At 47.0% G+C, this 27,048-nt stretch overlaps 1 protein-coding gene across 1 annotated transcript in view; it reads left to right on the forward strand.

Annotated features, from left to right (window-relative positions):
- Positions 1 to 22,082: 22,082 nt before the first annotated feature.
- XPNPEP1 (X-prolyl aminopeptidase 1) overlaps positions 22,083 to 27,048 on the forward strand; it is a 31,751-nt gene continuing 26,785 nt past the window's right edge. The window contains exons 1-2 of the mRNA XM_082486201.1: positions 22,083 to 22,181; positions 24,913 to 25,043. Of these exons, the coding sequence (XP_082342327.1) occupies positions 24,927 to 25,043 (117 nt within the window). The 5' untranslated portion in view covers positions 22,083 to 22,181; positions 24,913 to 24,926. The remainder of the gene's footprint in view (positions 22,182 to 24,912; positions 25,044 to 27,048) is intronic.

Raw genomic sequence — 27,048 nt, forward strand, 5'->3', positions numbered from 1 at the left:
AGGGAGACCTTACAGCCCCTTCCAGTGTCTGAAGGGGGCCTGCAAGAAAGATGGAGAGGGACTTTTCACAATGGCATGTAGCAATAGGATGAGGGGTAATGGCTTCTAACTGGAAGAGGGAAGATTTAGATTAGATATTAGGAAGAAATTTTTCACTCTCAGGGTGGTGAGGCACTGGCACAGGTTGCCCAGAGAAGCTGTGGATGCCCCATCCCTGGAGGTGTTCAAGGCCAGGCTGGATGAGGCTTTGGGCAAACTGGTCTAGTGGGAGGTGGCCCTACTTATGGCAGGGGGGCTGGAACTAGATGACCTTTAAGGTCTCTTCCAACCTAAACCATTCTATGATTCCATGAAATCATCTCTCTTGGTTCCCCACCCAAAGTTACTGGTTTCTTGGTTTGGGGGCTGGTTTGCTTACACCTGAGCCATGCTGACCAGCTCTTTGAAGTTACAGAGGCACTGAGTGACGGTTGTCCTTTATCTGAAAAAAGTCTGTCTTTAATTACATTTTTAATTATGTCTAAAACTCAGAAGTTGTCTAAAATATGCTTGAAAGTCTTAAAAGTTCCCTTTGAAATCAGCAATACTACTTACAGGTGTAAAATTACTTGCACAACTAGCTTCATGTAGATTCAGGGACCAAACCTTTTAATTCTGTGTACTGCTCGCTTTTAAAGAGCCCCTCAGGGACTGTGATCATGGGGAAATGAGCAGGGCTGGAGCAAGGACAGGGTGAAGACACCACTTGCCCGGAGCTCTCTTCTGACGGAGCCACCAAAGAGGCTCCAGCCCTGATGGCTACTGCCACCACACCAGTATAGGAGCTGCACGTCTGTCACAGAAAAGCAAGCAAGGCCCCTTGGGAACTAGAGAGGTATTGGGAGAAAAAAGTGCTTGAGGAACAAAACTATCCAGCCAAGGGATATTTGATTTGGGTAGGGAGAGGATGCAGAACATGTTTTAACTTTGCAAATTTATACCCAGCACTGAGATGGCTCCACCTGACTGGACCAGCACTATGGGAATCTGTAGGCACCGGCCAGTAATAATGGGATGAGGTGGTACACCTCTGCTATTTAGATGTTATAATACAAGACCTCTAACTATCTGGTGGTTGTAGGAAATGAAAAATTACCTTAGGCACAGGAAGAATATCTACCTACATGAGGAGTGTGCTATGAAGGTTGAAGCAATTGGCTTTCTTCCAATTTGCATATTCATTCAGTATAAAACTCATGGAATTAGTAGGGATGTTCCTTGCATGTTCATTCCCTCTTTTTTATTTTCTTTTAGAAAAAAATACAACTGTATCATGTTTTAATAAACTTTCAATCTGTAAAGGCCAAGAAAGGACACATTTTAGATGTGGTTTTGAAAGTGAGGGTGATACTGCAATGAAATCGGTGGATTGGGATTTCTGTGCTCTGGTCCAGACAACTGCTTAGCTGGAGGTGGTGCTGCCCCAAGAGCAATTGGGTATGAATTGGCCACACGCAAATTTAAGCTGGAAATTAGAGGAGGCTTGTTAACCATTAGAGCAATCAAACTCTGCCTTTTCCAGGGGGAGTATTGGGAATGGAAAAATCTCACTGCTTTTGAGATGAAGTTTATTAAAGTCATTATATGATGCATTGTCTGCAACAGCAGGGGACAGACTTGATGTCTCAGGAGCTTGATTTGAGTGCAAAGGTTCTGCGTGACATTGAACACACACATTGAGATTTGAATTTCAGAGGCAGCAGTTGTTTATCCCAGCAGAATGCTTTCAGGCATGTAAAGATGCCTTTTGTGTTTATTGTAGGGTGAGTTTTCTTCTCCTGGGCATGCGGATGAGTTTTACTTCAGTCCTGGAAAGATTATGGAGATGACAAGTCCTTATGATTCAGGTCATACATGGATTACAAGCAGGATCAAGAAGAAACTTTCCTGCCTGGGAGACGCTTCTCCCAGTAGTTCCAGAGGTTTTGTTCCCTCCTTTGAAACAACTGGCAGGTGCTGCTGCAGAGTTGCTGGCCTCGGCCAGTTCTAGTTAGGCAGGTCTCCGTGCTGCAGCTCCTGATGCGGCAAATGGAGATCCCTGCCTGGGCTGCCGGCTTGCAGGTTCCTGTGGTGCCTGGAGGCCGCTGCATAGACACCCTTTTGTGGAGTAGGAGAGGTAACATCTAGAGCAGGGAGGACAGATAATAGCCAAGACTGGTCTTTTGGGCTTAATATTAAAAAGTATTAAAAAATTGTAGCTTAGTATTAAAAAAACCCCACTTAACGAGTGAAACCAAACCCACAGTAAGCTACCACGGCATTGCATTTTTGGAGTGTGGATGCTCAGACATAGATCTGGCTCTGTTACTCTCTCTGGACCTCACAGCATAGCTCCCTGTTTGCCATGTCAACGAAACCCTCTCTCTGTACGTTTCCTGCGAAATACATTGCAAAAAATCCACAGGTAAACAGGTAAAGTGTTTCCTTTTTGAGGACCCAATCTAGCAGAAATACTTTGCCACGTTACACAGTACTGCAGCCTTTTTACCCTCTGTAAAGCCATGTGTCTAATCAGTGGACCTAGCTGAGCTACTCATTAGAAACTTGGCCAAACCACAAACATTTGTTTCCTTGCTTTATGCCAAACTCTGAGAAAGGAGGAGGGAGTGGCATGGAGCTCATGTTAATGAGTTCTTCATTCCCCACAGAGAGATAATCAGAGCACTGCTCAGAGATTCATCAAGATTTTTTATTAGCACTTTAATGACCTACATGTTGGGGTTTTTTTTTAAGGAGTTACTTCAGCTAAGATCTAGATAATTCCTCATGCAGCTGTGGTTTAGGAAGCAGCTCAGGGGACGTGCATGCCAAATTACTTTAGCTCTAGTTAAAAAAAAACATATATACCACGAGGTTTCCTGGGTGCCTCCTTTTTCAATCAAGGGCATTATGTCCTCAGTCCGTCTCTTCTGGGTTATGTGGGGGGGGTTTTGGTTTCTTTTGCAATCTTTGCAGCTTCAAGAGCCGTACAGCAAAACGCCAAACACTGGTGGTACTGCATGTTCCCCGCAGACAAAGGACCGTAACAGCTCCCTGACCCCGGTCACTCCGGGAGGCAGGCTCCCTTGGGAGCGATGAAAGGCATATCCAGGGACCAGCACTGATTTTACAGAGAACTTCAGCTGGCTGAATGAGGAACAAAGTTTCTAAATGCTGAGGGCTGGAGCCTTTTCCACACTGCTGCAGTGTGAACCTCTAGCCCTGCTGAGGAGTCTGTGGCCCCATGCATGTGGTGGGACACCTTGCCACAGCCATCTATACATTATGGTGAGAGCTGATGGCGAGACAGTAGTCTCACGGGCTTAGCGGAGGCTGCTCCGAAATTACCCAAAGTTCAGTATTTGCAGCTCTCCTCCTGTAAGGTACCAACACGATGGCAGTCAGTAATGGCAGCTGCTCTGGAGTCCCATTGGTTTAAAAGGGAGAGAGCTACTGGAGTTTTGCTGTCACTTAGGAGGGCCATTGGCTGGAAAATGCTGCACCATCTCTTCCCATGCCTCCCCCGCTCCCCAGTGGCCAGATTTCCTTCTGGTCTTCTGGAGACAGCTGTGAGAATATATACATTAAAGACAGAGATGTAGTCAAATACTGCAGGATAACTGGGGTTATGAGAGTATTATAAAGGAATACTATTTACTTTTTCCTGAATCGAACCCCAAGTGTTTCCTGTCAGACCTCAGTACAATGGGAGACGAATGTACAGTCCGTTACGTTCACATTTCCTCCAAACAGCCGTCTCTTTCCTCCGAATGCAGAGGACAGGAAAGGATGCTTTCTGCCCCCACTCGTGTCTCTCAACTGACTTTATCTCATTTGAAAAGTGATTTGAGACATTCAGCATTTGCTGTCTTCAGTAGTTTGCCTCCTTTCTAATGCCTACTGCCTCAGGATGGGAGAGGTTGTAAATATGGTGGAATTCCTTTGAAATCAAAGAGAGCTTCACTGGGGTAACGTCAGCATGAATGGAAGCAAAATGAGGTCCGTGGGGAATAAAATGCTAAGTCTGGGGAAACAGAAAATCAAGATTCACAGCACTAGTCCAGAAGAATAGTAGTTCATATCATATAAAAAAAACATAGTTCTCATTTCCTCCTTATCCCTTCAGGACAGGAAAGAACATCCTGCTCTTCTAATATGAGCAAAATACAAGTTATTTTTGGAAGCAAAACCTCATGTTCATAGCACATTTTTAAAAAGACGTCTCTAATCTGTGATTCCGATGATGTGTTTGGAGCGCAGCACATCCTTTTGCATCAAGAAATCCATGTTTGTCAGCTCAGCACCATCTACACTTGGGCAAAAGGTTTATGTTGGTTGAAGAAGTTGGGAATTCTTTGTCATCACATTAACTGTGACTTGAAGCTGAACTGCCACCTCTATCACCTGACCCACACCTTGTGGGAAGCCCAGTACCACTGCCTGGGGGAGTGGAGCATGGAAGCACAGGAGCGTAAGGTCATGGGCTGGGGGATGTGAGTGTTGATTCAGTAGCTCTGAAAAAGGATTTCTGTACCTATCCTGGACTCTCGGGTAAGCTTCCACTTTCTTCTTCGTTATCGCAAGACAAATTGGACATAGGACAAAACTAGAGTCACCCCCCGCCCTCACTGGTGATGTATCTTTGCACGCTGTGCTTGTTGTTCTAACTCTGGACCCACAGAGGAGCATTTGGCGTAATTTCCTGGACAAAAGTTTTGAAGTTTAGAGCATCAAGACAAATTCAGGGCCTTTTGGGCAAACTCTTGCTTTTTGTATTTGATGGATCACTTAAAAGGACAGCACAGAGATGAAATCAGCCTCAAATTTGTTAATATGCATAAACAATATTAATTCACAAATAATGTTTGATTTGGGATCCTGCATAGGTAACTGTTACTCCCAAAGCCTCTTTTGAAGCAAATAAGATCGAAGAACATATGTTAGTGCAATCTCTAACGATAAGGATAAACAAATTGTAGAGGAGTTAATAATTTACCAATTCAAGATTAACAAACGGCTGATGTACTATAAAAAGAGTTCCACTTTCCCTTTAAAAACCATTCATAGAGTATAAGATTTTAGCTCCTCTCAGTGTCAAGGGCCCCAAATACCTAAGCAGACTCTTGGGAATGACCTCATCTGTAATTTCTGAGTGTATTCCCAGGGATGCGTAATGCTAGGAATGGCCGGATTGAAAGCCGGGGGGGCAGGACCTCGCTGCCCCAGCATGGCAGGGCTCCCCAAAGAGCTGCAGGGGCCAGCAGCGCCTACACGGAGCTCACTGGCGCTCGACAACAGTGTGCAAGCGTCTGCTCAGTGCAGTGTCCTGTGGCCACAGGCATCGAGAGCACACTTAAAAAAAAATCCATCCAGAGATATTCCTATGAAGTCAGTGGATTACTCACATACTTAAAGCACTGATTTCCCCGGCGGGACAAACTGTGTTCAGTGGTTTTCATACTAAAGGACGTGAGATTTCTTCTGCTGGCTGTCTCGGTTTGTTCTCAGACAGGAAGTGGAGAAGGACAGCGGGACCAATGATCGGGTCTGTGCAAACAGACACTGGAAACTCAAAACAAATCAGTCGCAGAGGTATGTGGATAGTGTGCGAGAGAAAAACCTTTGCTTGTCTTTGCCCGGCAAATCCTGGTAATTCTTCAGAATGTGTTTTAACCAGCTCCAAGTCTGTCTCTTTCCCTGCTGATGACTTACCATAAATTGCAAAGTCAGTGGTTTTAACTGGGGGTATCTGAACTCTCTGGGACTCCACAGGAGAAAGATAAATGAATCTACACAGCAGACTTCAGTGCCACAGCCATTTGGCTAAGGGAGATAAGGAAACTGCGGAGGAGTAAAAGAACAAATTCCCTTTAACAACAGTAATGTGTAATTCTACATGCCATCACTTATATACTAGAAAATAATACACAGATTCACTAAGTAGGGTTCTGAATATGTGTTACAGAGCAGAAGAAGCAGCTCAGACTACTGTGCAGAGAACAGACCTTGAATTGTCTAAAGATAGATGGTGAAAAGATATCAAACATAACAAAGTTCCTTAGGCTTCACCAGAAAGGGAGATACATCAGTACAAATTGAGTCTCTGGCCCCCTGTAGCTCTGCAAATCATCAAAAAAGACATTAATGTCATTAGCAAAACCAACAAACGTGCCTATACTTATTACTTGTTTGTAATAAGATTTGGCTAGTGTATAATTAGCAGGCTGCAGAAGTCTTTTACGACCTCTGAGAACAGTCTCTCTGCCACGCTGAGGTTCACCGGAAAATTCCCATTCTTCCCATGTAGCTACAACTTCCCCATCAGTTTCTACCCCTTCGTATGGGCTGACATTAGCATATGCAACATGTCATATAAATCCATTTGAACTATATATATCTACACATGCACACGCATTAGTTTGGTTTGATTATTTGTTCTACAAGGATAGTCTTTGATCAGGAGTGCTTGTTTCCCAAGAGGCAATAGCACTCTTCTGCCAAGCAGGACAGTGAGTTATGTTGTGGATTTGTGGTACATACACACAGGATTACCCATTAGCTGGCTTGAACACATCTCATTGTGTATGGTTGATTGAGCCGGTTCTCTGTCCTTCTGCTGGGGTGCTTTTTCTCAAGGCTTAAGGATGGCTGTAGCGAATTATTTAAACATGTGCCTAAGGATATGCATAGCCCAAGGGAGGCTGGAATGAGACACATCCTCATGTAGCTGCTGAACTGGGGTCCTGATTTGGATCCCAGTGTCAAAAATATGAATTGGGTGACAGCAAATGGCACTGAACAAGACTGCAATTTGTGCCACCACTCCGCAGAAGGCTGGGGAGACTTCAGTCTTAAGTATAGGCTTGGATGGTGCTGCATGGGAAAATGGCACGCGAACGTTCAGTCCACATTAAAGCAGATGAGAAAGGCGGTGTTGGAGTTGGCCCTCTGTCAAGCCAAACTGCAGTGACGGATCCAGCATCCTGCCCGGCTTTTGGGTAGGAAACCAGCTCCAGACCTTGCAACTCTGCTCCATTTTTCTACAATCAGGGGGCTTTTCAAAGCCGTTGAACGTATACATGAGAACCGTCTGTTTCACTTCCTTTTCCAACACCAGAGGTGTAAAGAGGCCAGCACACAGCCAAGAAACAGGGCCATGAGTCAGCTGGGAGTTTCTGAACATCTGACTGATACCCTTAGTCGGATCGAGTGCTCCAGCTGCTGGGGCCAGGACCGGCTGCTGCTGCTGGGGGTCAGGTCTCAGGGAAACGGCTCAGTTAATGGTGTTCTCTGAAGCTCAAAGTAGTGACACGGGTGCTTTGGAAACCCATCAGGAAGGGACCTGTTTCATGATCCACATTCCATCACTCGCACCAGTGCTGTGCTCCCCACGCTTTGAGAAAGCTGCTCTTGGCTTACAAAATATGTAACTCAGACCTTGCCTCTCTGCCCTGCGAGCAGGCGCTCAGGACGGCGACGTTCTGGAGCTGTGGGAGTGGTTCCTCCCTATCTCATGAACAAACAATACAGTACCTTCACTTGTGATGTTGTTATCAATGATTCAAAATGAGATAGCAAAAATACTTTCCATGCTGTGTAACTAACTTCCTAGCAGAGAGATCCAGCTGCAGATATGATACTCACACTCTGGTGCTTTCAAGGATTATCAGTGTAATTTTAGATGATAACGGAAAGATAACACTGAGTGTTTAAAAAAAAAAAAAAACAAACCCAAAACAACAGATGTGATAAAATGGGACTGTAGTTCTGTCACTGCTACAAACTTTGTGTGTGAACATGGGCAGGTCTTTGGGAGGAAACATCAAATTTGCATCCCCATATTTGAGAGTCCAAGTTTTCAGATGTCCTGATGGACTTAATATATTGTCTTTCAAATCACAGTGCAGCAGGTGTTGCCATAATTCATAACCTCTCTTGCACTTGGGTTTTTGTTTTCCCAACCCTTGACTGAAGTGTCCTGAGCCACAGATTTCTCCAACTGGATCCAGTACTTTGTGCTTCTGTTTTGAAGTCTGCTAGCAGGCAGGCAACACCAGCCAGCTTTACTTGCAGAGTCCCGGTTTGTGGTGAACTTTCATTTCTCTCAAACAAAGTAAAACTGGTGACTCAAGACTAATGAACTGCTGTGAATACTCTGCTTTATCAGAGGAAATAGTTGGAGGCTGAAGTCTTGGTCCCTAACAAGTCTTTGCGAGGGTATTAACATGTCTTGCCAAGACCTAGTAATTCCCTCGCAGCCAATATAACATTCCTCAGAGGCCATAAGGCAAGACTGGAAAGGGGGATCATGTGGCTTGGTCCAAGCTGAATTAGCTTCTTCAGAGAAACACCCTGAGCGTGTGACTTCTTTGCAGACACAGATCTAAGGTAACAAAAGCCACCAGACTTTGGTGAATCCATTCAAGACATCTATTGTCAAGATGTCTCATGTAAGAAAGAGGAATAGATTTTCAAAAAGGAAATAAAAAACTGCCCATACTATGCGATATTCTTAGGAAAACAAGTAGCCTTGGTGATTTGGGTTAAAAAAAAAGGAATTGGGGAAGAGGATATTGCACAGCTTTGACTGTATTTTGTTTGCCTGCTCTCCTGTGAGAAAAGTGTCAGGAGAAGAAAAACAGAGAAAAGCTAAATGTATTCCCTGCAATGTAACTGATTATGCAAAACACTGTCCTTTTGGGAGCTGTCTACAGGAGGTTAAACCTGACTTTCAGAAGAGTTTTCAATTATGGCATTTGAGACCTCTGGAGTGGGGATTATGGGAAGATAGTATAAATCAGATGGCCCTTTTAAGACGTGCTTTTTATTCAGCAAAAGGACGAGCCCTCAGACTGGAACTCTTGCAGGCACCCAAGGTATGTACAGTAAAGGGCAGTACAAAGATCCCCCAAACAGGCTCCAGGAGCGATGGTGCATGGTTTGGGCTGGGGGGGGTGGGGTGGGAGCAGTGCTTTGGCTCCCGGGCTGTCACCATCCCTGTGCCCCTGCTAAAATGCTGTACAGCTAATTAGCTGTGGGAGTAGCCTTGCTGCCTGCTAGTTTGGTTGCCTCTGTGCCACATGGCTTTGCTGGGCTATTTCTCCAGCCTGAAGGGCAATGGGAATTTTACCAGCAGCTTCAGTGAAAACAGGCCAGCAGGCAGTGCTTTGCATCTCCTACGCTAAGGATCTTTACTTGGTTCACCACTCATTGTTCTGACAGTTGTCTCATTTATTCACTTTTTACATCAAAATCCATTCCTCTAAAGCTTATGTTCAGCCTTAAGCTTCAGCATGTGCTAATAGCATTAATCATTCTGGAAATAGCTCTGTCTACTCTATCAGTAGCTATCTTGATGACACACTGTCCCAGCTCCACATTGCTTCCCTGCTCTCTGGGGGTGGCTTTCCAGCAACTAAATAGGTGCACGGCACAGGAGAGGGGTAGGAGGCAGAAGAAAGCAGAGGGGGATGCCCTTGGATTGTGCCCCCATGTTTCAGTGTGCGTGCCAAGGTGCACTTAGCTGCAGTGTGATTCAGCAGTGGTTTCCTCTGGGGGGGTCTGAGCTTCCTCTCTGCATCCCATCTGTCCTGGAGGAGACATCACACAACACGCTCGGGGTGGTAAAGATGGTCTAGAAACCTTCCAAGAAGGGTCCTACTGTCACAGGCGTCAAGGGCAGATGGGACCTGCAGATAGGAGAGCCAGGTCTTGGAAATGCTCTGGGATCCTGCAGATCAAGTAAGCGTCGATGTTGCTGTGTGACCTGCCCATATGGTTTTGCCTTTTTACTAGCCAGACTTCTGTGTGTGCATCTCTTCAGAAAAAGGAAGGATATTCTGGATGGCTTTGAAATCTCCTCCTGGATATATTAAGAAGTAACACCACGTGTGGAATCACCAGCAGAGAAATTCAACTGAGACTAAAAATAGTTTCCTTTTGCTTTCTTATCAAAACAAAAAACGCTAATGCCCAGATCTAAGATTCTCATGTTTCTTTATCTAATGGACAGTCTTCAAATAAAAGCATCCTCTGGGGCAATGTCATGTTTCCTTCACAATTGCCTCAACCAGATTTTCTCTTCTTTCTGATCATATAATATCTCACAGCTAGCTATGGCGACTGTGGAAAAATGCCAGTAACAGTAGTAAGGTTGCAAGTAACACATTGCTCCCTTCTTTGAATATAACTTAGCCGCTGAAAAACAAATGACGGTTCCAAGCATATGACCAGTCACCTGCCTGCTTCCCGGCCCATGGCTTAAGAAATTCAAATTAGTACAAAAGTTTCATAATTAATAAAAAGCCTTACTTTTATGAAGGTCAGTAGAGATGGCTCTGCCCGTGATTGCACACGCACAAAAAATCCAGTACAGTTGGCAGATCACTTCCCATGTCTTAGCTTCCCATTTTTAAACAGTACGAAGTACTTGCAGAACTGACAACTTTTCCACTGTCCATAGCAGGTGCCAGGGGAACAAACTCCACCATGGGGCATTTGGTGGTCTCAGGTATGTTACTGTATGCTGCTGCTGTAGTGCAAGATGCACATGCTGAAATAGTCCTTGAATAGGAAAACATGAGGTCATTTTTAGCTATCGATAGTCCATGAAAATTTAAAATGCATGGGACGTAAGTAGGGGTGGATCAGAATACTGCTATGGTAATTGTTTAAGAAATATTATGCTTTTACTCACAAATCAATAGAAAGTCAACAAGTTCATCCGAGATTGTTGTGTTTCTTTTTGAGCCATTTCAGTAGTACTTGCATTTTAGTACCCCAGTATCCCATTGCACATGTCAAAATATTGTATTGATACTTGAAATTAACTTAATTACCTGGCTTCTTCAGCATTGATCATCTGTTTTGACTCTGTGGTCTTTGGGGTAGTACTTCTCCTTCAACTCAGAGCATATTGTCATAATTAACTGTGAATCATAGTCAGGAGAGAGTAATCAACTTGCAGCTTCATCTCTTTTCCAGTTAACATTTTGTCATGAAGTATGTTTAAAAAGGCTGGAAATGAACATAGAATTGAAAATTAACTGAGCTACTTTATGGTTTTTACTACAGCAGCAACAATACATGCCTCACAGAACAAATTTACCGAGAAAACAATTTTTGCTGTCAACACCATTGGGAAAAAGCCAAAGTTCCCTTTCAAGTTACATCAGTACTGCCCAATTTAAACAAATGCAAAAAATGAGAATTTTGTGATTTTTTTTTTTACTCCCTCCAAAAATGTGGTGTGTTTCTTGCATTAACAGGCTAAGACATCCTATTCAGCCACATTGCCTTCTAATCAAACTCTTTCCTTTACCTGTTGCTTGACGTTAAACCGCTGCTCCTCCTCTGCATCCTCTCTTCCATCTCTGTGCTCCCCTTCCCCTTCTGCTGCTGCTGCGCTGTTTAAGTTAACATTACTTTCAAAAGTTCCCTTTTAATCAGAGCGAGCCTGCTGGCACGAGCTGTCAGCAGTATTCATTTCTCTAGGCTCTTGCCTTATGTTGCATTGCCGTGGCAACAAGATTTAGCAGCAAGGCAACAGCCTTGAACTTGTCAGAGTCTGTTGCAACGTGCTGAGCATGTATTACTCTCCGGCACCTTGGGTTGCTATAACAACTACTAACAATAAAACTCATCTCCCAGCTTTAAGTACAGGAACTTTTACAGTCTGTTTCCTGGCAGAGCTGCAGCAGTATTATGTGAATCCTGGCTCTGCTTGTTTTGTCTTCTTCTTCTTCCTTTTTGCATGATAGCAGCCTCCAGGAGCGAGGCGCCGAGGCACGGCAAGGAGCTCGGCCATCGGCGAGCGTGGGCACTGCCGGTGCCGAGAGCGGGGCTGGGCAAACAAAAGGCTGAGTGACCGCAGGGACAATGCGGGGCACAGAGCCCCAGCAGCAAACCCCAAATGCTCCGGACTGCAGGCTGCACCCGGTGATGCTCAGCGCCTGTCCACACCAGGCTTTCAACTGCGGCCTTTTGGTTCTTCCCCTGCCCCAGCAAAATACACCCTGCACGGCTGGTTAACGGCATCCTGGGGAGGAGGCTGCAGCCATCGGAGAGGCACTTTGGGTCTCTCTCCGCGCAAGTGTTTCCTCCCACTCCTGCTAATACTCAGCTGGTACTACTGATGAGAATAAAGGAGCAGTGCTAGCGTGGAGAGACGTGCAAGGGACCGATGATTGTCCCCGTGTCATCCAGCCCTGCTCAGCACAGGTCGTCACGACACAAATGTCACAAATTAGATCTGAATCACTGGTGTTAGGTATTAAAAAAAAACTCTTAGCAGAGAAAAAAAAATCTCTTAGAAGAGGCAAGGCTTTCAGTGCCAGAGAAGCCCTTTAATTAATGAGGAACATTTTCAGTCAATGAAAAATGCAGGGTAAGGATGTAAATTGATCCAGTGCAGCATCAGGAACCGTGGAAGTTTCCCAGCAGCAAACCCGCTGCCCTGTCACACCTCCTTCCTGTGGGTTCATTCATGTGGACAGTACAAAGCACTCATCCCTTTCCTGTATGTCACAGCCATGAGTATCTCGTGCAGACCTAACATCATTCTCACTTTTCCATAGCACGGGTCATATTTCTTCAAAGGGACAGAATTCATAACCAGTGAGTCGAACAATGGGAAGGCTTGTTTAAGAATAACTCAGGATACAGCACATTTCAAGTGTGGTGAGGGATGCAAACAGGAACAGGAAAGAAGCAGCAGATCTTTCCTCCTATATGAGCGAAGCTCAGCTCCTGCAGCCAGGAAGCATTTGTGGTGATACCGCACTTGGGGAGATGCAAAAGGAGGCAGAGATCTGCCTGAGCAAAGGTCTGTTTGTTTAGATGGATTTTAAAATGTATAAACGGCGCTTTTCATTTTCCACAACTGCTTCCGGCTGAAGGACAGCGGTTGCAGGTGGCAGGAAAGGTGGGTTTAAACCAGGGGTATTTGGCTGGAGGTCTGGTCTCACACTGCTTTCCAGTGATTGCCACCCTGCGGGGCCAGAGGCTGCGATCCCTGAGCACAGAGCACTGCCCAGACCCCCAGGTCTTTTAGAGATGACCCCAAGCAGGACCCAGGTAGGCAATGATTTCCTGCTGATGGTAACAGAAACAGTGCATGGCAAGGAGCATCGCTGGACATGCACTCTCTTTCTACAGGAACGCTTTTCATGGCTTCATTTGCTTTTTCAGGCTCCTGCTTTCTCCTGCACAGAGTTTTGAGTAGACGCTGCCCGTACTGAGTTGCTAAGAGCCAAGCAGCCGACCTGACAGGGACGCCCCAGCCCTCAAACTTCTCTGGAGCTCCTCACATTTCACGTTTCATTTGGAAAAAAAAATCAGTCCCGCTTTTCTGACTCCAAATCTAGAGTTTTGGTTCCACAGATAAAAACAACTAATCAAACATAATGAACCTTTGTTTTAAGGAAAACAGCTCATTTGGGAAGCCCAGGGCTCAGTTCTGCAGTTAGATCTTGGGATGGCAGTGCCCAAAGACCTGAAATATCATAGATGGGGTCTCAGATGGTCCTAAACCTCTCATGGATATGGGCTGCAGATCACCTTCCCTTGAGCATGGGAGTTAAAAATGTGGCCAGGCACTGAACTAAAGCACTCAAAGAGCCCCAGAGTTTGGAGTAACATCCAGGGCACGTGCCAGCACCCAGGTTTGTGCCTGAGTGCTGATCGCAGCCTGGGACTGCCGCATGGCAACTGCGGGGTTCACTCCCACAACGCCACTTGCAGGAGCTGAGCTACATCTTTAAGGTTTACCCTTTCTACATGGGACACATGTAGAATGTTTAATCCCAACTTTTCTGCTTTGTCCCGTTATCTGAGACAGACAGTAACCCAATATTCTGTGTCTGGACTCCTGCACCCATTGGAATAAACATCTGTTTCTTGTACTGTGATTTGTTTAATATATTGCACAGCACGGGATGCCAAATTGTTTCAACACATTCAGGCCCAAAGGATTTTTCGACAAGTGACTGGGCCTTGCTCACAAAGGCGGTGACTTCAGGTGGGATTTGGGGATTGTAAAATGTGGCCTTTATATATATACATATTTACAAACAAATCTCTACTATACTGTAAATGTTAATTAGAAACAAAATCCTTGTCTGGTCCCTCACTGGCAATCCCAAATGCATCTCAAATCCCAGATGCATCTCAAAGGTGTGGTGATGCAAAACAAAATATGTGCCCAGTTGGTAACTGGCTTCCTAAGGAAATGAAGTTGTGCACATTGCCCATATCCATTTGTCCATCACCACTTCCCCAGAGACTCCTGAACCCCTCAAACAGCCCCAGGCAAGCCTGGCAGCAGGACCGACAGTGGAGAGAGGCTCAGATTAGCGTTGCCCAGAGGAGACGCACTACTAACACAAGCCCTGGCAGGAGCTTGCAGGAGGGTGAGGGGTTGTCCTTGTCCCTTGTCCCCTGAGGGGACAGGGAGAGGAGTGAGACCTAACAGCGTTATGGAAAGTGAAGGCACTGGATCCAGGCCACGCGTGTGAAGGCACCTGGTTCCATTAGTTTTATTGCCAGAGCAGATAAGGAAACCTTGTGTACTAAAAGTGCTTCCCAGGTGTCAGGCCAAAACACAGGCAGGTCGCTGCACCCTGTTAATGCTTGTGCTAGTGAAGACTTTGAGGAAGAATGGCATCATATAAACTGAATAAAAGCCTTTGTTGTGCAAGAAGCATGATTTTCCTATTTAAATATCCATAAATGTATCCAATTCATCAGGTTATACTTCCTTAGCAGCATGGAATTTTATGCAAGCTGAAAAAATGATCTCCTAAAGCACTTAACAGGGCACTAGTGACCACCATGGTCTCTTTTGCATGCATGAGAGCTAGCTTTTCCCATATTTTTGCCTGCTAGAGCAGACCAGGGGAAACTAAGAAGTCTTGGAAATCTCCGCCAGGCTCATATTTCACTTGCAAACAGGTGAGTGCAGGTGAGCAGGGACGTGTGTGCATTGTTTGGCGTGGAAACCGAGCCAGGCAGAGAACTCGGCAAACATTTCATTTTCATCCTTGTCATTAAAGGTTTACAAGCAAAGTCCTAACATCTGGCATTTAACTGAAAAGAGCAGACGTGGGAGTACTCGGATATCTACCTGGCCTGCTGCTGCCTCCCTTTCCTTTCCAAATGCAGCTGCTGGGAACCACCCAACCATGATCAGCTTCCAGTGCTGGCTGGATAAATTGTCCTCCCAAGAAAAACTAAGATAAGATCTCTAGATACGCTTGTTCCTTCTCTCCCTGCTATCTTTTCCCCCAAACACACCATTTGTTGTTGCAGTTTCTAGTTTCAGTGTTTCCAAACACACAAAATTTATTTTAAATGTGATCCAAAAGGACTTGTGCCACGTGTTTGAAACCTCCATTTAACTCAGAGCTGAGAGCTTAAAATAAAAGCAATTTTCTGCTGAACTGTTCTCAGGCCCTTCCTTGCCTTGGCATGTTACAGCGCTGCTGTTATATACTACCAAAAGACTGGTGTTAATTGTTGTTAGGTAATTTTCTAGGGTGGAAATAGGAAGAAAACCGTACTTAGAAGAATTGCTCTCTCCCGCGTGGACACTGGCGTGCCTGCGGGCTGGGAGGATGTGACCTTGACGAGCCAGCGCAGAAGCACGACTGCCACCAAACTCACTGCAGGGCTTTTGTGAGTAAAACAACTTGCACGTGACGGGTTGCAGGACAGCCCCTGCGAAACACAAATACAAGTGGGTTGTTAATTGTCTGGGCAATCCCAGCACCGTCACGTGGATGGGAAGGGCTGTTTGGCCATGCGTGCAACCTTGTAAAAGCGTGTTTTTCCTCTGCTCTAGGGAAAGTGATCCCCCTTCCTGCCACGGGTCTCCTAAGATGTTCCCTGGCTTGCAAGCAGCGCTGAGGCTGCTGTGGGACCATGGCAATGGGAGAACCCAACAGTGCTGGCAGCCCCAGTCCCCGTAGTGGGACAGTGTGGCTGAGGGCATCCTTTTGTCTGTCCAGTGTCCAGGTGATGCCCCAAGCCACTGGCAAGACATTGCAGTCCAAAAACTCAGCTGTAGCATCCCGTGTCCTCGGTGAGAGCTGTGCAGATGCTTAGCCCCCTGCTACAAATCTATTTCCTATTGCTGTCTCCTACAGCACCCTGCACCGCAACCACTGCTTTGAGGGGAAAATAGGTGTGTCCCGGTCACAGACTGCTCCCTGGGTTGGCCTCTGACGCCATGGTCTCACCAAGATGCCAAACAGCTCCTGCCACGAAAAGGCTGTGGGCTTGTCCTGCGGGCAGGGGGCATCTCGGGAGATTAGACTGCAAAACAGGAGTCTGAATTTCACAAGTGCCCAATGAGAAAAGGTGAATGAAATGAAAGTTACAACTGTAATAAAGGTATCACAGGTATAGGGGCGTAGATAAGATAACAGGTGTTCTTTTATGGCTTATTTCCTGGCCTTGATCACTTGATACGGATCAAGATTTCAACAGAGTTACTGACTCTGTCACTTGGCCAGGTTGGTCTCAGGCAATTTTGGTTGCTACTTGTGGCCCCTCTCTTTTGTAATCTGATGCAAATACAGCGCTCTAAGAACATAAAAGATAGCCCAATTAGGACAATTTAGTTAAAAGCAAGGTATATTGAAGTGCTTTCCTAGTACATCTTTGCAACGGAACTTGCACCGTTTTAGTTGAAATCAAACAGGTGCTTAGAAAGGACAGTTTCATCTATTTAAGCATTTCAGATTATATATCATAGACAGCACTGCCTGATAAATTAATTATTAAAGTATTTTACATTATCTACATTGGCAAGTTCATTAGGGCCAACTCAAAGCTTCCCAGAGACCTCAAATGCCCAGGAAACAAGCATCAAACATTTTGGCTTAACCGGAAAGCTCATTCCGCTTTCTCTTATTTAAGTTATTTGTCATGTATTATTCAAATGAAATAAATAGTGCTGCCTCCCACGCTCATCCGGGCAAAGCCTTTAGCAGCAATCCTCCGCTGGCTCGTTCAGCCTGGGCATCCACCAGCCTCCGCATGGACCATGTCTCAGCACCAGTCCCCCATGCACCCCAGGCCCCCCCAGGGCTCATCCATGGCCTTAACACCGGTCCTGCTGGGTCAGGCCACTGGTGGTACTGGGATGCTCATGGTGTTTAGACCTAGGTCTCTGCAGACAGACAGGACCAGCCCATGTGTCACTGTCACGCCTCCACCTGTAAGGTGGCTGTTTACTGCAGAGGACTTGTCACGAGAATAATTGGGAGATGTCTGCAAAATGCGTTCTGGCCTGGTTCTTTTCTTACATGACCATTCGTTTCCTGGAATGAGGTTCCTATGCAGAATACCCATCAGTTTGTCATTATTAATTTTACCAGGAAGGGAAGGAAATTAGTCCAAATTTTAGTGCTCATTGAGTCAAAACCAGTTAGAAGTCACCTCTGGGTACAGAAGCTTTCACAACATGGCTCTGCAATACCAAGCGCTCAATAGTGACTAAGAAGCTCTTGCAGACATCAATATTTACCCTTCTATTTTCTGCCTCCATTAGCACATTTTTGGGAGATGGGAATGCAGACTTTTTTTTTTTTTTTTTTAACCTTTAACCTATCTTCTTGATTTTGATCAGGAAGACAGAATTGGGACACATTTTGGTTACCAAAAAACGTAGTGAGGTGTTTTCAGTGGTGTCTTAATTTATTTCATTTTAAAGTACAGAGAGACATCAATACTACATTGATAGTCTGTCCACAGCAGCACTTGTTATTTCTGCCCTGAGCTGGGACAAAATTAGAGAAAATTAATCAAATTCAATCCTCCTGGTTTGCTCCCTTCCTGCTGCAGAGCTGTAGGGTAGCTAGAGGAGGCAGGACAGATCTGCTCTCACACTGTAGCTGGTCTCCCTGGACCGGCTCTCGACAGGCAGGATGACACCTCCAGACCTGGAGGAATTAATGAGGCAAGTTTGATGGAGATGCTGAGCTTTCCCCTGCCTTGTCCTTCCCCTGGTATGTGGGTCTCTGCGAGCAGCCTGGTTATTTCACACAGTGGACACTCCCCAAGTCACACTCCCACATAGGAGATGTATTTTCTTTCCTCCCTGTATTTGATTGTCGCTGCTCCCACGGTCCGTTAGCTAACCCAAACTGATTTAATAATGATTCACTGGCAAAAAATAATCAAATAAACAATTTCACTGGCACAGGCATTAAGATTACCTTGTGTTTAGCCCCTGTGCTAAATTCAGCCAAACCGAGCGGGAAGGGAAGAAGCCGGACACCTTTAGCGCTGCCCTGGGAAGCCAGCATGGAGCGTGTGGACAAGGCCAAGGGGGGGCTGGAGTCTTCTGTTCCCTTGGGTACAACATGCACAAGCCGGGAATCACGGGGGAGGAAAAAGGCCTCCCTGTGGTGCAGCACTACATTGTGAGCCAGAAAGGCACGTGACGAACATTTGAAATGTTTCGGACTGATCCATCCCCTTTCCCTGGGCCAGCACAGAGCTCCAGCAGGTGCGGCTCTCCACAACCCTTTATTAAGAGCCACAGCCAAATGCAAAATCTAACCCCGAATTATTATTATGAGTCAGAGGAGGCTGAAAGGACCATTTCACAACCCTGATTGGATTCAGCTGCAGAGTTCGCCACGGGCAAATGATCTCCGTGATCGTCGTGCCAATGTTGCAGTGCTTTTAAAATATCCTGACATGTGCTTTAGTATGAGCATCGCTGGATTCTGGCCGGTTTCCAAGAAATGAATCTTCTCAGCAAATATTCTGCAGGGTGAGCATAATGTGGTCTGTAACACAAATGCAAAACACGGCTGTAGTTTAGCCTGAGGGGGACACTGATGTGGTGATCTAAATGGGCCTTTCCAGCCCAGACTGCTGTGATTGTATAGGTCACTTGTGGGCAGGGCTGGAAGATGGGGTGATAATAATTGGGAAAGAGCAATTAGCTTCACCCAGGGAGATTAACGAGGAAAGAAAACTCTTCCTGCTATAACAGCCGTGGTCATCAGCCTCCCCCTCCTCTCTCTCCCATCCCTCTTCAGGAACAGCCTGCAGCCCTGGCCCCATCCAACGACCCTTTCCAATGCTGGGATGCTGATCAGGACAGACCGTTTATTCTCTTCTGCTGGATTACAAGTTTTGCTGTGCTGCGTTATGCCCTGGATTTTACTCCAGAAATGTATGAGAGCACGCTCCACAACGTGGAGATGGCTGCAGAGGGAGAGAGTCACCGGCCAGGGCTGGCTGCAGAATTTGGGGGATGGTGGGGAAGCTGGAATTACTCAGCTTGGAGAATGGTCAGAGAGAAGAGGGAGCCAGACCCTTTCCAGCTGTGCACAGCAAAAGGGCAAGGGGCAAGTTGCAATGAGGAAATTCTGCTTGGATATGAGGAATAAACCATTTTGCTCCAGGGTGGTCAGTGCTAGCATGGGCTGCCCAGGGAGCCTCTGCTTCTCTTCTCTTGGAGATACTCAAAACCCAGCAGGACAGTCCCTAAGCAACCTGCTCTAGCTTTGAAGCTGACCCTGCTTTTAGCAGGGGGTTGGACTAGAGACCTCAAAAAAATTTCCTCCCCTGAAAACTTCTACATTTCTCTCATTCTGTTTTTACTTCATGCTTCCTCTGGAAACATGAATAGTCGGGGAAACCCAGGTGGTTTGGTAAAAGCCTGGCTTGCATTGGCAGGTTAGATACAGCAGCAAGAGTTTGGCAGTTTGTGGGTAAAGCTCTGCAGGCTACAGCAGTAGTGTGGACTGAGGAAGGGCACAGTAGCTGCTGGCTGCACTTTTTCTGCTCTGGAAAAATGCATACAGACTGAGGCCCAGGGACCGGTTTCACAGGTTGGCCACATACCAACAGAGGCTGCTTTCCCAGTGGGATGCCAGGTGTAACGCCCAGCCTGAGCATCTTTACGGGCCTGGTCCCAAGCACCATGCACCCAGCCAAGCATCCCCTCTCCTACCAAGCCCACGGGACATAGGGGAGGCCCTGAACTAAGACGGGTCCCTCTGAGCACCCCGTTTTCCTCCTTTCTTCATCCTCTGCAGAGTCACAGTGACACTGGGCGCAGTGACAAATGCCGCAGAAGAGTGGTGGCTGCAGATGTGTCACAGGATGGGGGTCGGAGTGTCCGCAGGGTACCAACCACTGCAAGCAAACCCTTCCAGCCTGGACACAGTCACCAAGCAGCGGTTTTGCTTTTGGTGGTGATCTTTTCACATTTCTGCAACAGCCCCCTGGTTTCACCCACAGGGCTGACTCACAGCCCACCCGTAAGAACCTGCCGGGGGGGGGGGGGAGAAGTGCAAAGGTATTTTCATGATGGAGCGCGCATGGCAAATGGCCAGATTTCGCAAGAGCTGCACTCGCTGCCCTTACAAACACGACCCCCTCCCCAGCCGGTATTTTGGGAGTATTTTATCTCGCAAAGCGGATGGTTCCCGTCCTGCCGAACCATTTAAGCGAAGCGATGGGACGCTGCCACGTTCCTTGGAGCTGCGCTCAGCACCAGAAGAAACAGAGCTGCGGGGCACCAAACATCGGCACTTTGGTGCGAGTGCCCTCCCCCTCGCGCCCCGGTCCCGCCCGGGCTCCTTCCCCCTCCGACCCCCCAGTCCCGCTCCGGTTCTTTCCCGCCCGCCCGCCCTCCGCCTCGGGCGGCTCTAAAGCACCACCGGCACCGCCCGAGCAGCTGCCGTGGGGTGCCGTGTCCCGCTGCCCGGCGGCGGCGGCAGCAGCAGCAGCAGGGCGGGCGAGCGAGCGAGCGAGCGGCCCTGCTCCGCTGTGCCCCCGTGACGTCCGCCCCGCGACGTCAGCGGCGGGTGGTCGCGGCGGCCCACGTGGGCGCTGACGTGGCGGCGGACGGCGGGCGGGACGGCGGCAGGTGAGGAGCGGCGGGGGCGGGGGTAAGGGCAGGCCCGGGTGGGTGCTTCAGCGTTAATGGCAGAGAACGCGAAACGTCCGCGGGGGCCTCGGTACGGCCTAGGCCCGGCTTCCCCCACCGGCCTCGTCAGCCGGGCCCTGTGCCGGTATCCAGGCCCAGTCAGGGTGTCCGGGCCCCAGTAGGGCTGTGTGAGGCTGGGAGAGGCCTCTGGCTCAGGGGAGGAGGTCGGGCTGGGGATTTTGGGTGAGTTTGGGGTGCAGGTGGGTACTGGTGGGGGGGCAAGCGGTGAGGTTTGTGCCGCAGTGCATGGCTGCGAGTGCTTGGGCTGCCCTGCATGCGGCCAGGCCAGGTCAGAGAAGCCCTGTTTTGAGGTGATGTCTCTGGTTCCTGACAGTGCACGCTTATATGCTTATTTTCAACAAGTTTAGTCATAGCGGAGAAAACAAAGAGGAACTCATAAGAAGGATGAGCGTCTCTGAAGCAAACAGGACATAAACACTCAGGGTGGTCTAACACGGCAGCAGGCAGACCCAGATGCAGCCTGACCTCACGTCCCTTCTCTGACATGGCACTGACACACACCTTGACACAGGGTCCCCAACCCTCGCCATAGAGGGTGCCTGGGATTGCAGCAGCCTATTGCTTTGCATGTGTGTGGGAGCAGGAGGAGGTGTCGGGTTCCTCTGGCAGCATTTTTGTGGTCAGTCTTTGCCCCATGTGTCTGATGGAGATGCTGTTCAGGCGGGATCTGGCCTGGGCTCTTGGAGAACTGAATCCTGTGGTCTGAGTGAGGTGTAGATAACATATGTCTAGGCAGTGACAGATCTTGGGATCCAACCCTGACTGCCATCGTGCTGCAGTGATACTTTGCGTGTTACTTTTGCTCTGCCTTAGTTTCCCCATCTGTGAAATGAGGTGTGGCCTCTGGCAGAATGATTGTGAAAACAAATTCACATAAAACAGCACACGTGTGCAAGATTTAATCGTAAGTCTTGACAAGCAAATGCCTGACCCTTGATGTTCCCTGCTCCAGTATGGGTCACCCTCGGTGCATCTCTAATCTTGCCAGTGGAACGTGGTGTTAATGCATTTTCAGCTCTTTGCTGGAGGAGGAGAACATTTTATGGGGGCCAAAGTTTGTTAGCCATTTCAGTTTTGCCCTTTGCTTTCTCAGGCACAGAGGAGCTTATGAAGGCGAAGCAAAGAGCTGAATGGTATTTTATGTGAGCAGAGGCAAGAGGCGTCCAGACGTGGGGAACTACAGAGGCAGGTAACACAGCAGTCTGGTACGTTTGAAAAAGGTAGGGCAGGGAATGGGACTGTTTCTTGCACTGCTAAATCCACTATCTTCATTTCACCTGTGCTTGGTTTTAATCACTGGAGTGATGAAATAATGATAGAGAAGCTGTTTTAACTTTGTAGAGGCTTATAATTATGGCCAAGAAAGGAAAGCTCACCTGTTAAAAATTATAGGGGGACCAGGGTAAATAACTACCCAAGGTCTGGGAGAAAACGGCTTCTCATTCTCTGGAAATTGAAGGCAAATTTTATTGGAAAGTTTGTGGAGGATTTTTTAAAAGTGATTTCTTTTATTGTAGGGGTTATCTAAAATAGATGTCCCCCTTAATATGGGTTTTGTTGCTAATCTAGCTTAGTTGTGTTTTTAATATTGCAAGCAAATCTTTCAACAGTGAGAGTACTTTTTAAATGAATTTTTTTTTGTCCTTGAGAGAATCTCTTGCTTGCTAAGAAGACTGTGGCTTGTCAGCAAGGAGCTTTATTAAAAGGCAAAGCCTTGTCATTCCTTGCCTGTTTTAATGAGACTTTCAGGCTCCTGGAGACGAAACCCAGGTCAAGAAAGGAAGCTGTGTCCTTATGAGTTTGTAGAAAGAGATTCTTTTCTGCTTGCTAATCGGTATGTTGTTGCTCTCTGTCCTTTGTGTTTTTCCTCTGTCTGAACATAAATCAGCAATGTTATAGAATGTTACAACAGCTCGTTACAGAGGACAGACAGAAACAATCACAGTATAATAAAGTTCAGTGTAGCTTGCAAACACTGTATAAAACTATGAAATTTTTCCTAGAAATAAATCTGAGGTGTAATCTAATCCCAGCAAAGGCACTGGAGTCAAGATACCAGTTTGATGATTTAGTGTAGGGTGCCTTTGGAGCTTGATTTGCTTCTTGTGGTCTGGGTTTTAAAATACAATGTACCTGTGGGCAGACAGTCAGTCACACACAAGTCTGTTGTGCTCTAAACTTCCTGTCATGAGATGTGTGAATGTTGGTCTTGGGTTGAGATTTTTCCACCTGAATGCATCAGATCTTGGTTCAGTTCCTGACTTGGTCAAGGCACTGCTGTGTGACCTTGCTCAAATCATGTCTTCCTATGGCTTGTGAAATGGAGGCAGCTCTTCTGCCTTCCCGTTTAGATGGCAAACATCACAGAGCAGGGACTGTGTGCCTTACTGTGCTTTGGCATAAGATCGTAATGTCACTTGGGTCTCCTGGTAGTTACTAAGGTGTAAATAGAATAAGTGCCTGGATCAGCAAAAGATGTTTGAGATTTGCATGCTATTTGCTTCTCCCATCTATGATCTGTTCGTGGACATGGCTTTGAAATGAGCTGGTCAGAATAAAATAACTGCATAGCGTGTTATTGGAGAGCACAGAGCCTACCCACCTTGCCCTGGAAAGTGACAGCATTAAAGTTGTAAGATCCCAGCACGTTCTTAAAGATTGTGAAAGGAATGGGTAGATAACCAGGAAGGGGATTATCCCACTTTGGGCATCCTTTGGAGATGTGAGTGAGGCAAAGATGGAGAGAACCTCTGAAGAGGTTCAGGTTACTTGATTTTCGTAGGCTTTCAGGCTAGGCCTCCCCCACAACCTAAACATCCTCTGCAGTCAGCTGGTGCCTTTCACTGCAGCCTTCATTCATGCCAGCGCAGCAGCATGGTCTGATGCACCGCTGTGCATGGTGCTCACAGCAGGACCCAGCTATTGGCAGTTTCTGAGTAGCAAACTGAGAGGCTGGTGTTCACTGCAATGCCAAAGATACATCCAGTGCAAAAACACAGCAATGGAGGGTGATTGGCCTGTGCCCTTGTTTTCCCCTCTGATCTGCTGTCTTCCATCCAGCCTGTGCCCCACCCCTGCCTGCTTGACACCAGCTGAGATCTGTAGAGCATTTGCCAAAGGTCTTTAGAGGAGGTTCCTTTAAGCCTCCCTAGTTGTCCCCTGGCAGTCACTTGTGAGAGCTCTACGGGCTGTTCTTATTTGTTATAGTTGTGTTCTTGCTAGGTGAACTAATGTGCAGCCCAGAGGTAAATATGCCCGGTGAATGCATCCTTGTGTATGTCCTTGGCAGCAGATTTCTTTTGTCTGAGTTAATCTGATCACCAATCCACTATGAAATCCTGGGCTATGGTGAAACTTTTAAAAATTGTATTCTTAACTGGTCCATTTCTGAGTTCCTGACATGCATGGCTTGTTCTCCTAGCAACCTGTGCTCCTGTGGCATATAAGACACGGTGTCTCTGCCCCCAGAGTGAAAGGACTGAAAGTTTCTCTCTGTGCACACAATGGGTGGGGTTTCTTGTAATCTGTGCGTACTTAGGACCTTTAACATCCCATGCTAAGACTTTTCCTGGCTGTCACAGTGCATGTCTGAGGTGCTCTGGTTCCTGGTCTGTCCATGTGCAAGAAGGGCTGGCAGGTGTGTTAAGCTCATGTGTATCACCACTGGGCATGCCAGTGCTTCACCAGGTGGGTAATGTCCTTTACAGGATAGACCAGCTTTGACTCTCTAGCCTCAACCTGATCCCTCATTCGCAGGGAACATGAGTGAGGTGACAAGACAGGAGAAATTCTGGGCTGAGAGCGGTGACATTGGCACAGTTGTCCTCAAGGGGAGTTTCCAGTGGTGACAGCCCCCAGCCTGTGCACATGAGTGGCCTGGGATGGCTGGAGAAGCTCTGAAGTTTTGTGCTTTGTTTTAGTTGCAGGTAGGAAGATGAGTCCAAAAATTACAACGGAGCTGCTGAAGCAACTGCGTCAGGTAATGAAGAATCCCAAGTATGTCCAGGAGCCTGTCCAAGCCTACATAGTGCCCTCCGGAGATGCCCATCAGGTATGCATGCATGGATGGATTATGGCAATGAGTGGACTTCCCTTCCCTGCAAAAAATACAAGCCAGGGATAACTAAAATCATCCTTCATTCACTCGCTTTAATGGTTCTAGCGTAAAAGCCAGGGTAACCTGAGAAACATCATGTTGGAAAAAGTTTCTGGAGACTATTCAGGAGACTGAGGTTTTTACATTCTTGTAACAAATCAGTGTTGATGTTCCACCAGCAACATCTCATCAGATTGTCTCCAGGGAGCTCACGCTGCAGAAAAGGGAGCTTGCCAGAGCACTTGCTGCCTCCATCCTGGCTGTTGGGATGAATGGATTTATTGGGGGAGGAAAAAGCATTATCTGGGTTTTAGTTTCTCCATTAGCACCTCCTGATCAACGCATATTCTTAAGCGAGGTGGCAAAGGATTAATTGCAGAGCTTTCCCTTTGCTAGATCCGGTTCTTGCTGGAATTTGCTGCCTTATGCTAAAGCCCTTCAGGTCCCACTCAGAGGGGCCTTTGGAGAGGCAGGGAAGTAACAGGCCACAATGACACTTCCCTTTTGATGCTGCTCTGCATCAGCTTGTTCTGTGCCCTAAAGACAGGAGAGAAGTCTGGACCCAGAATGGTAACCCGTGGTGGTAACTGTGTTGTGTGCTGCTTCCACCGTTAAGATTTTTGTAGTCTGTGATATGAATTCTGAATTGCTGAACTGCCTTTTATCTCCCCTGCCTGCTCATATGCTAGTTTCATTCTTCTGTCTGCTCTGTTAGGAGACCCAAGGACTGCCAAGGGTTTTTCCCTCCTTAGCCATTTTCAGGAAACAAAAGACCTGAAGCTTTCCTGGCTCGCACCCAAAGCTGTATTTTACCCCAGGATGCATGAGAGCAAAAGGCAACTGAATCGGAACCTTTGCCCTTGACTTGGCACTGGGGTGAGCTGGGCCCAGACATGCCTGTGCCCTGGGACCGTATGTGCAGCATCATGTTTCTTCCTAGGGAGATCCAAACTTGGGCAGGTAGAGGGAAGGCGTTTTCTGCAGCTGCTATTGTCTGCTGCATTCCTGCCTCAAGCTGCCTCTGTCCATATATAACTCTGGTTTCATTTTGCTAGACGTTAAATGCTGTCATGTGAGTTGAAGAATGTGACCCTCAGGACTTCTGGGTTTTTCTGTTGCTCTCTTTCCTTGACAGAGTGCAGTTAAGCAGAGAACCCCATGTTGCTATTTCCTGCTGGGCGAGTTGGTCAGGTTTCTCTGCAGAGCGACTCTATCTGGATGGAAACGATTACTAAAAGCTGCTGATTCTGGCGCCTCCTGACTAGCTAGTGCAGGATTTTGTCTGTGAGGTTTGGGAATTAGTGCAATTTTAGGCATTGGCGGAAACCTGTTGATCCCAGAACAGACTTACTGATTCCAGGTAAATTGTGATGAGCTGAGATTTGCAGCTTCCCGATGTTCCCAGCAAGGATTTGTTTCCTGTACACAAATAAGAACTTTACAGCCCTGCAGTCAGATTTTGCTCTAAGGCAGCTCCCTCCATGACTCAGAAGACTGTGGTTTAATGATACCCAAGCTTTTGGTGGCTTGAGCCATTTCCTTCCCACAGCCCAAGCTACTTGTTGCTGTCCTTGCCTCTCTCAGCTGTTCCTGAGGCTGTCCTGGGATCCACATCAGAGAACATGTCAACAAAGAGGGCTTTCCCTCCTGTGATGTTGACACAGAGTTTAGATTGGGGGAACTTTATTCCCTTCTACGTTGCAAAGGAACCCCTGGATCGGACTGATGCTGATACACCATGATGCTGTAACTTGCTGACTAATTTCTCTTTGTAACACTGGGAATGTTTGAGCTCTGAGCTCTCTGATGCTTTTAATAATGGTTTTCCTGCCAAGGCTGGAAGGCTTAGGTTATAATACTGCCAGGAGGCTTACCACCAGTTGTATCCTTTGCTTTCCATGACTGGTTGTGTAAGGAGCTGAAAGACTTGCAGAGCTTCTCAAACACAGCTGGCTTTGAC

The sequence above is a fragment of the Vanellus vanellus genome, assembly GCF_965231255.1.
Source record: "Vanellus vanellus genome assembly, chromosome: 7".
NCBI classification, from domain to species: Eukaryota; Metazoa; Chordata; class Aves; order Charadriiformes; family Charadriidae; genus Vanellus; species Vanellus vanellus.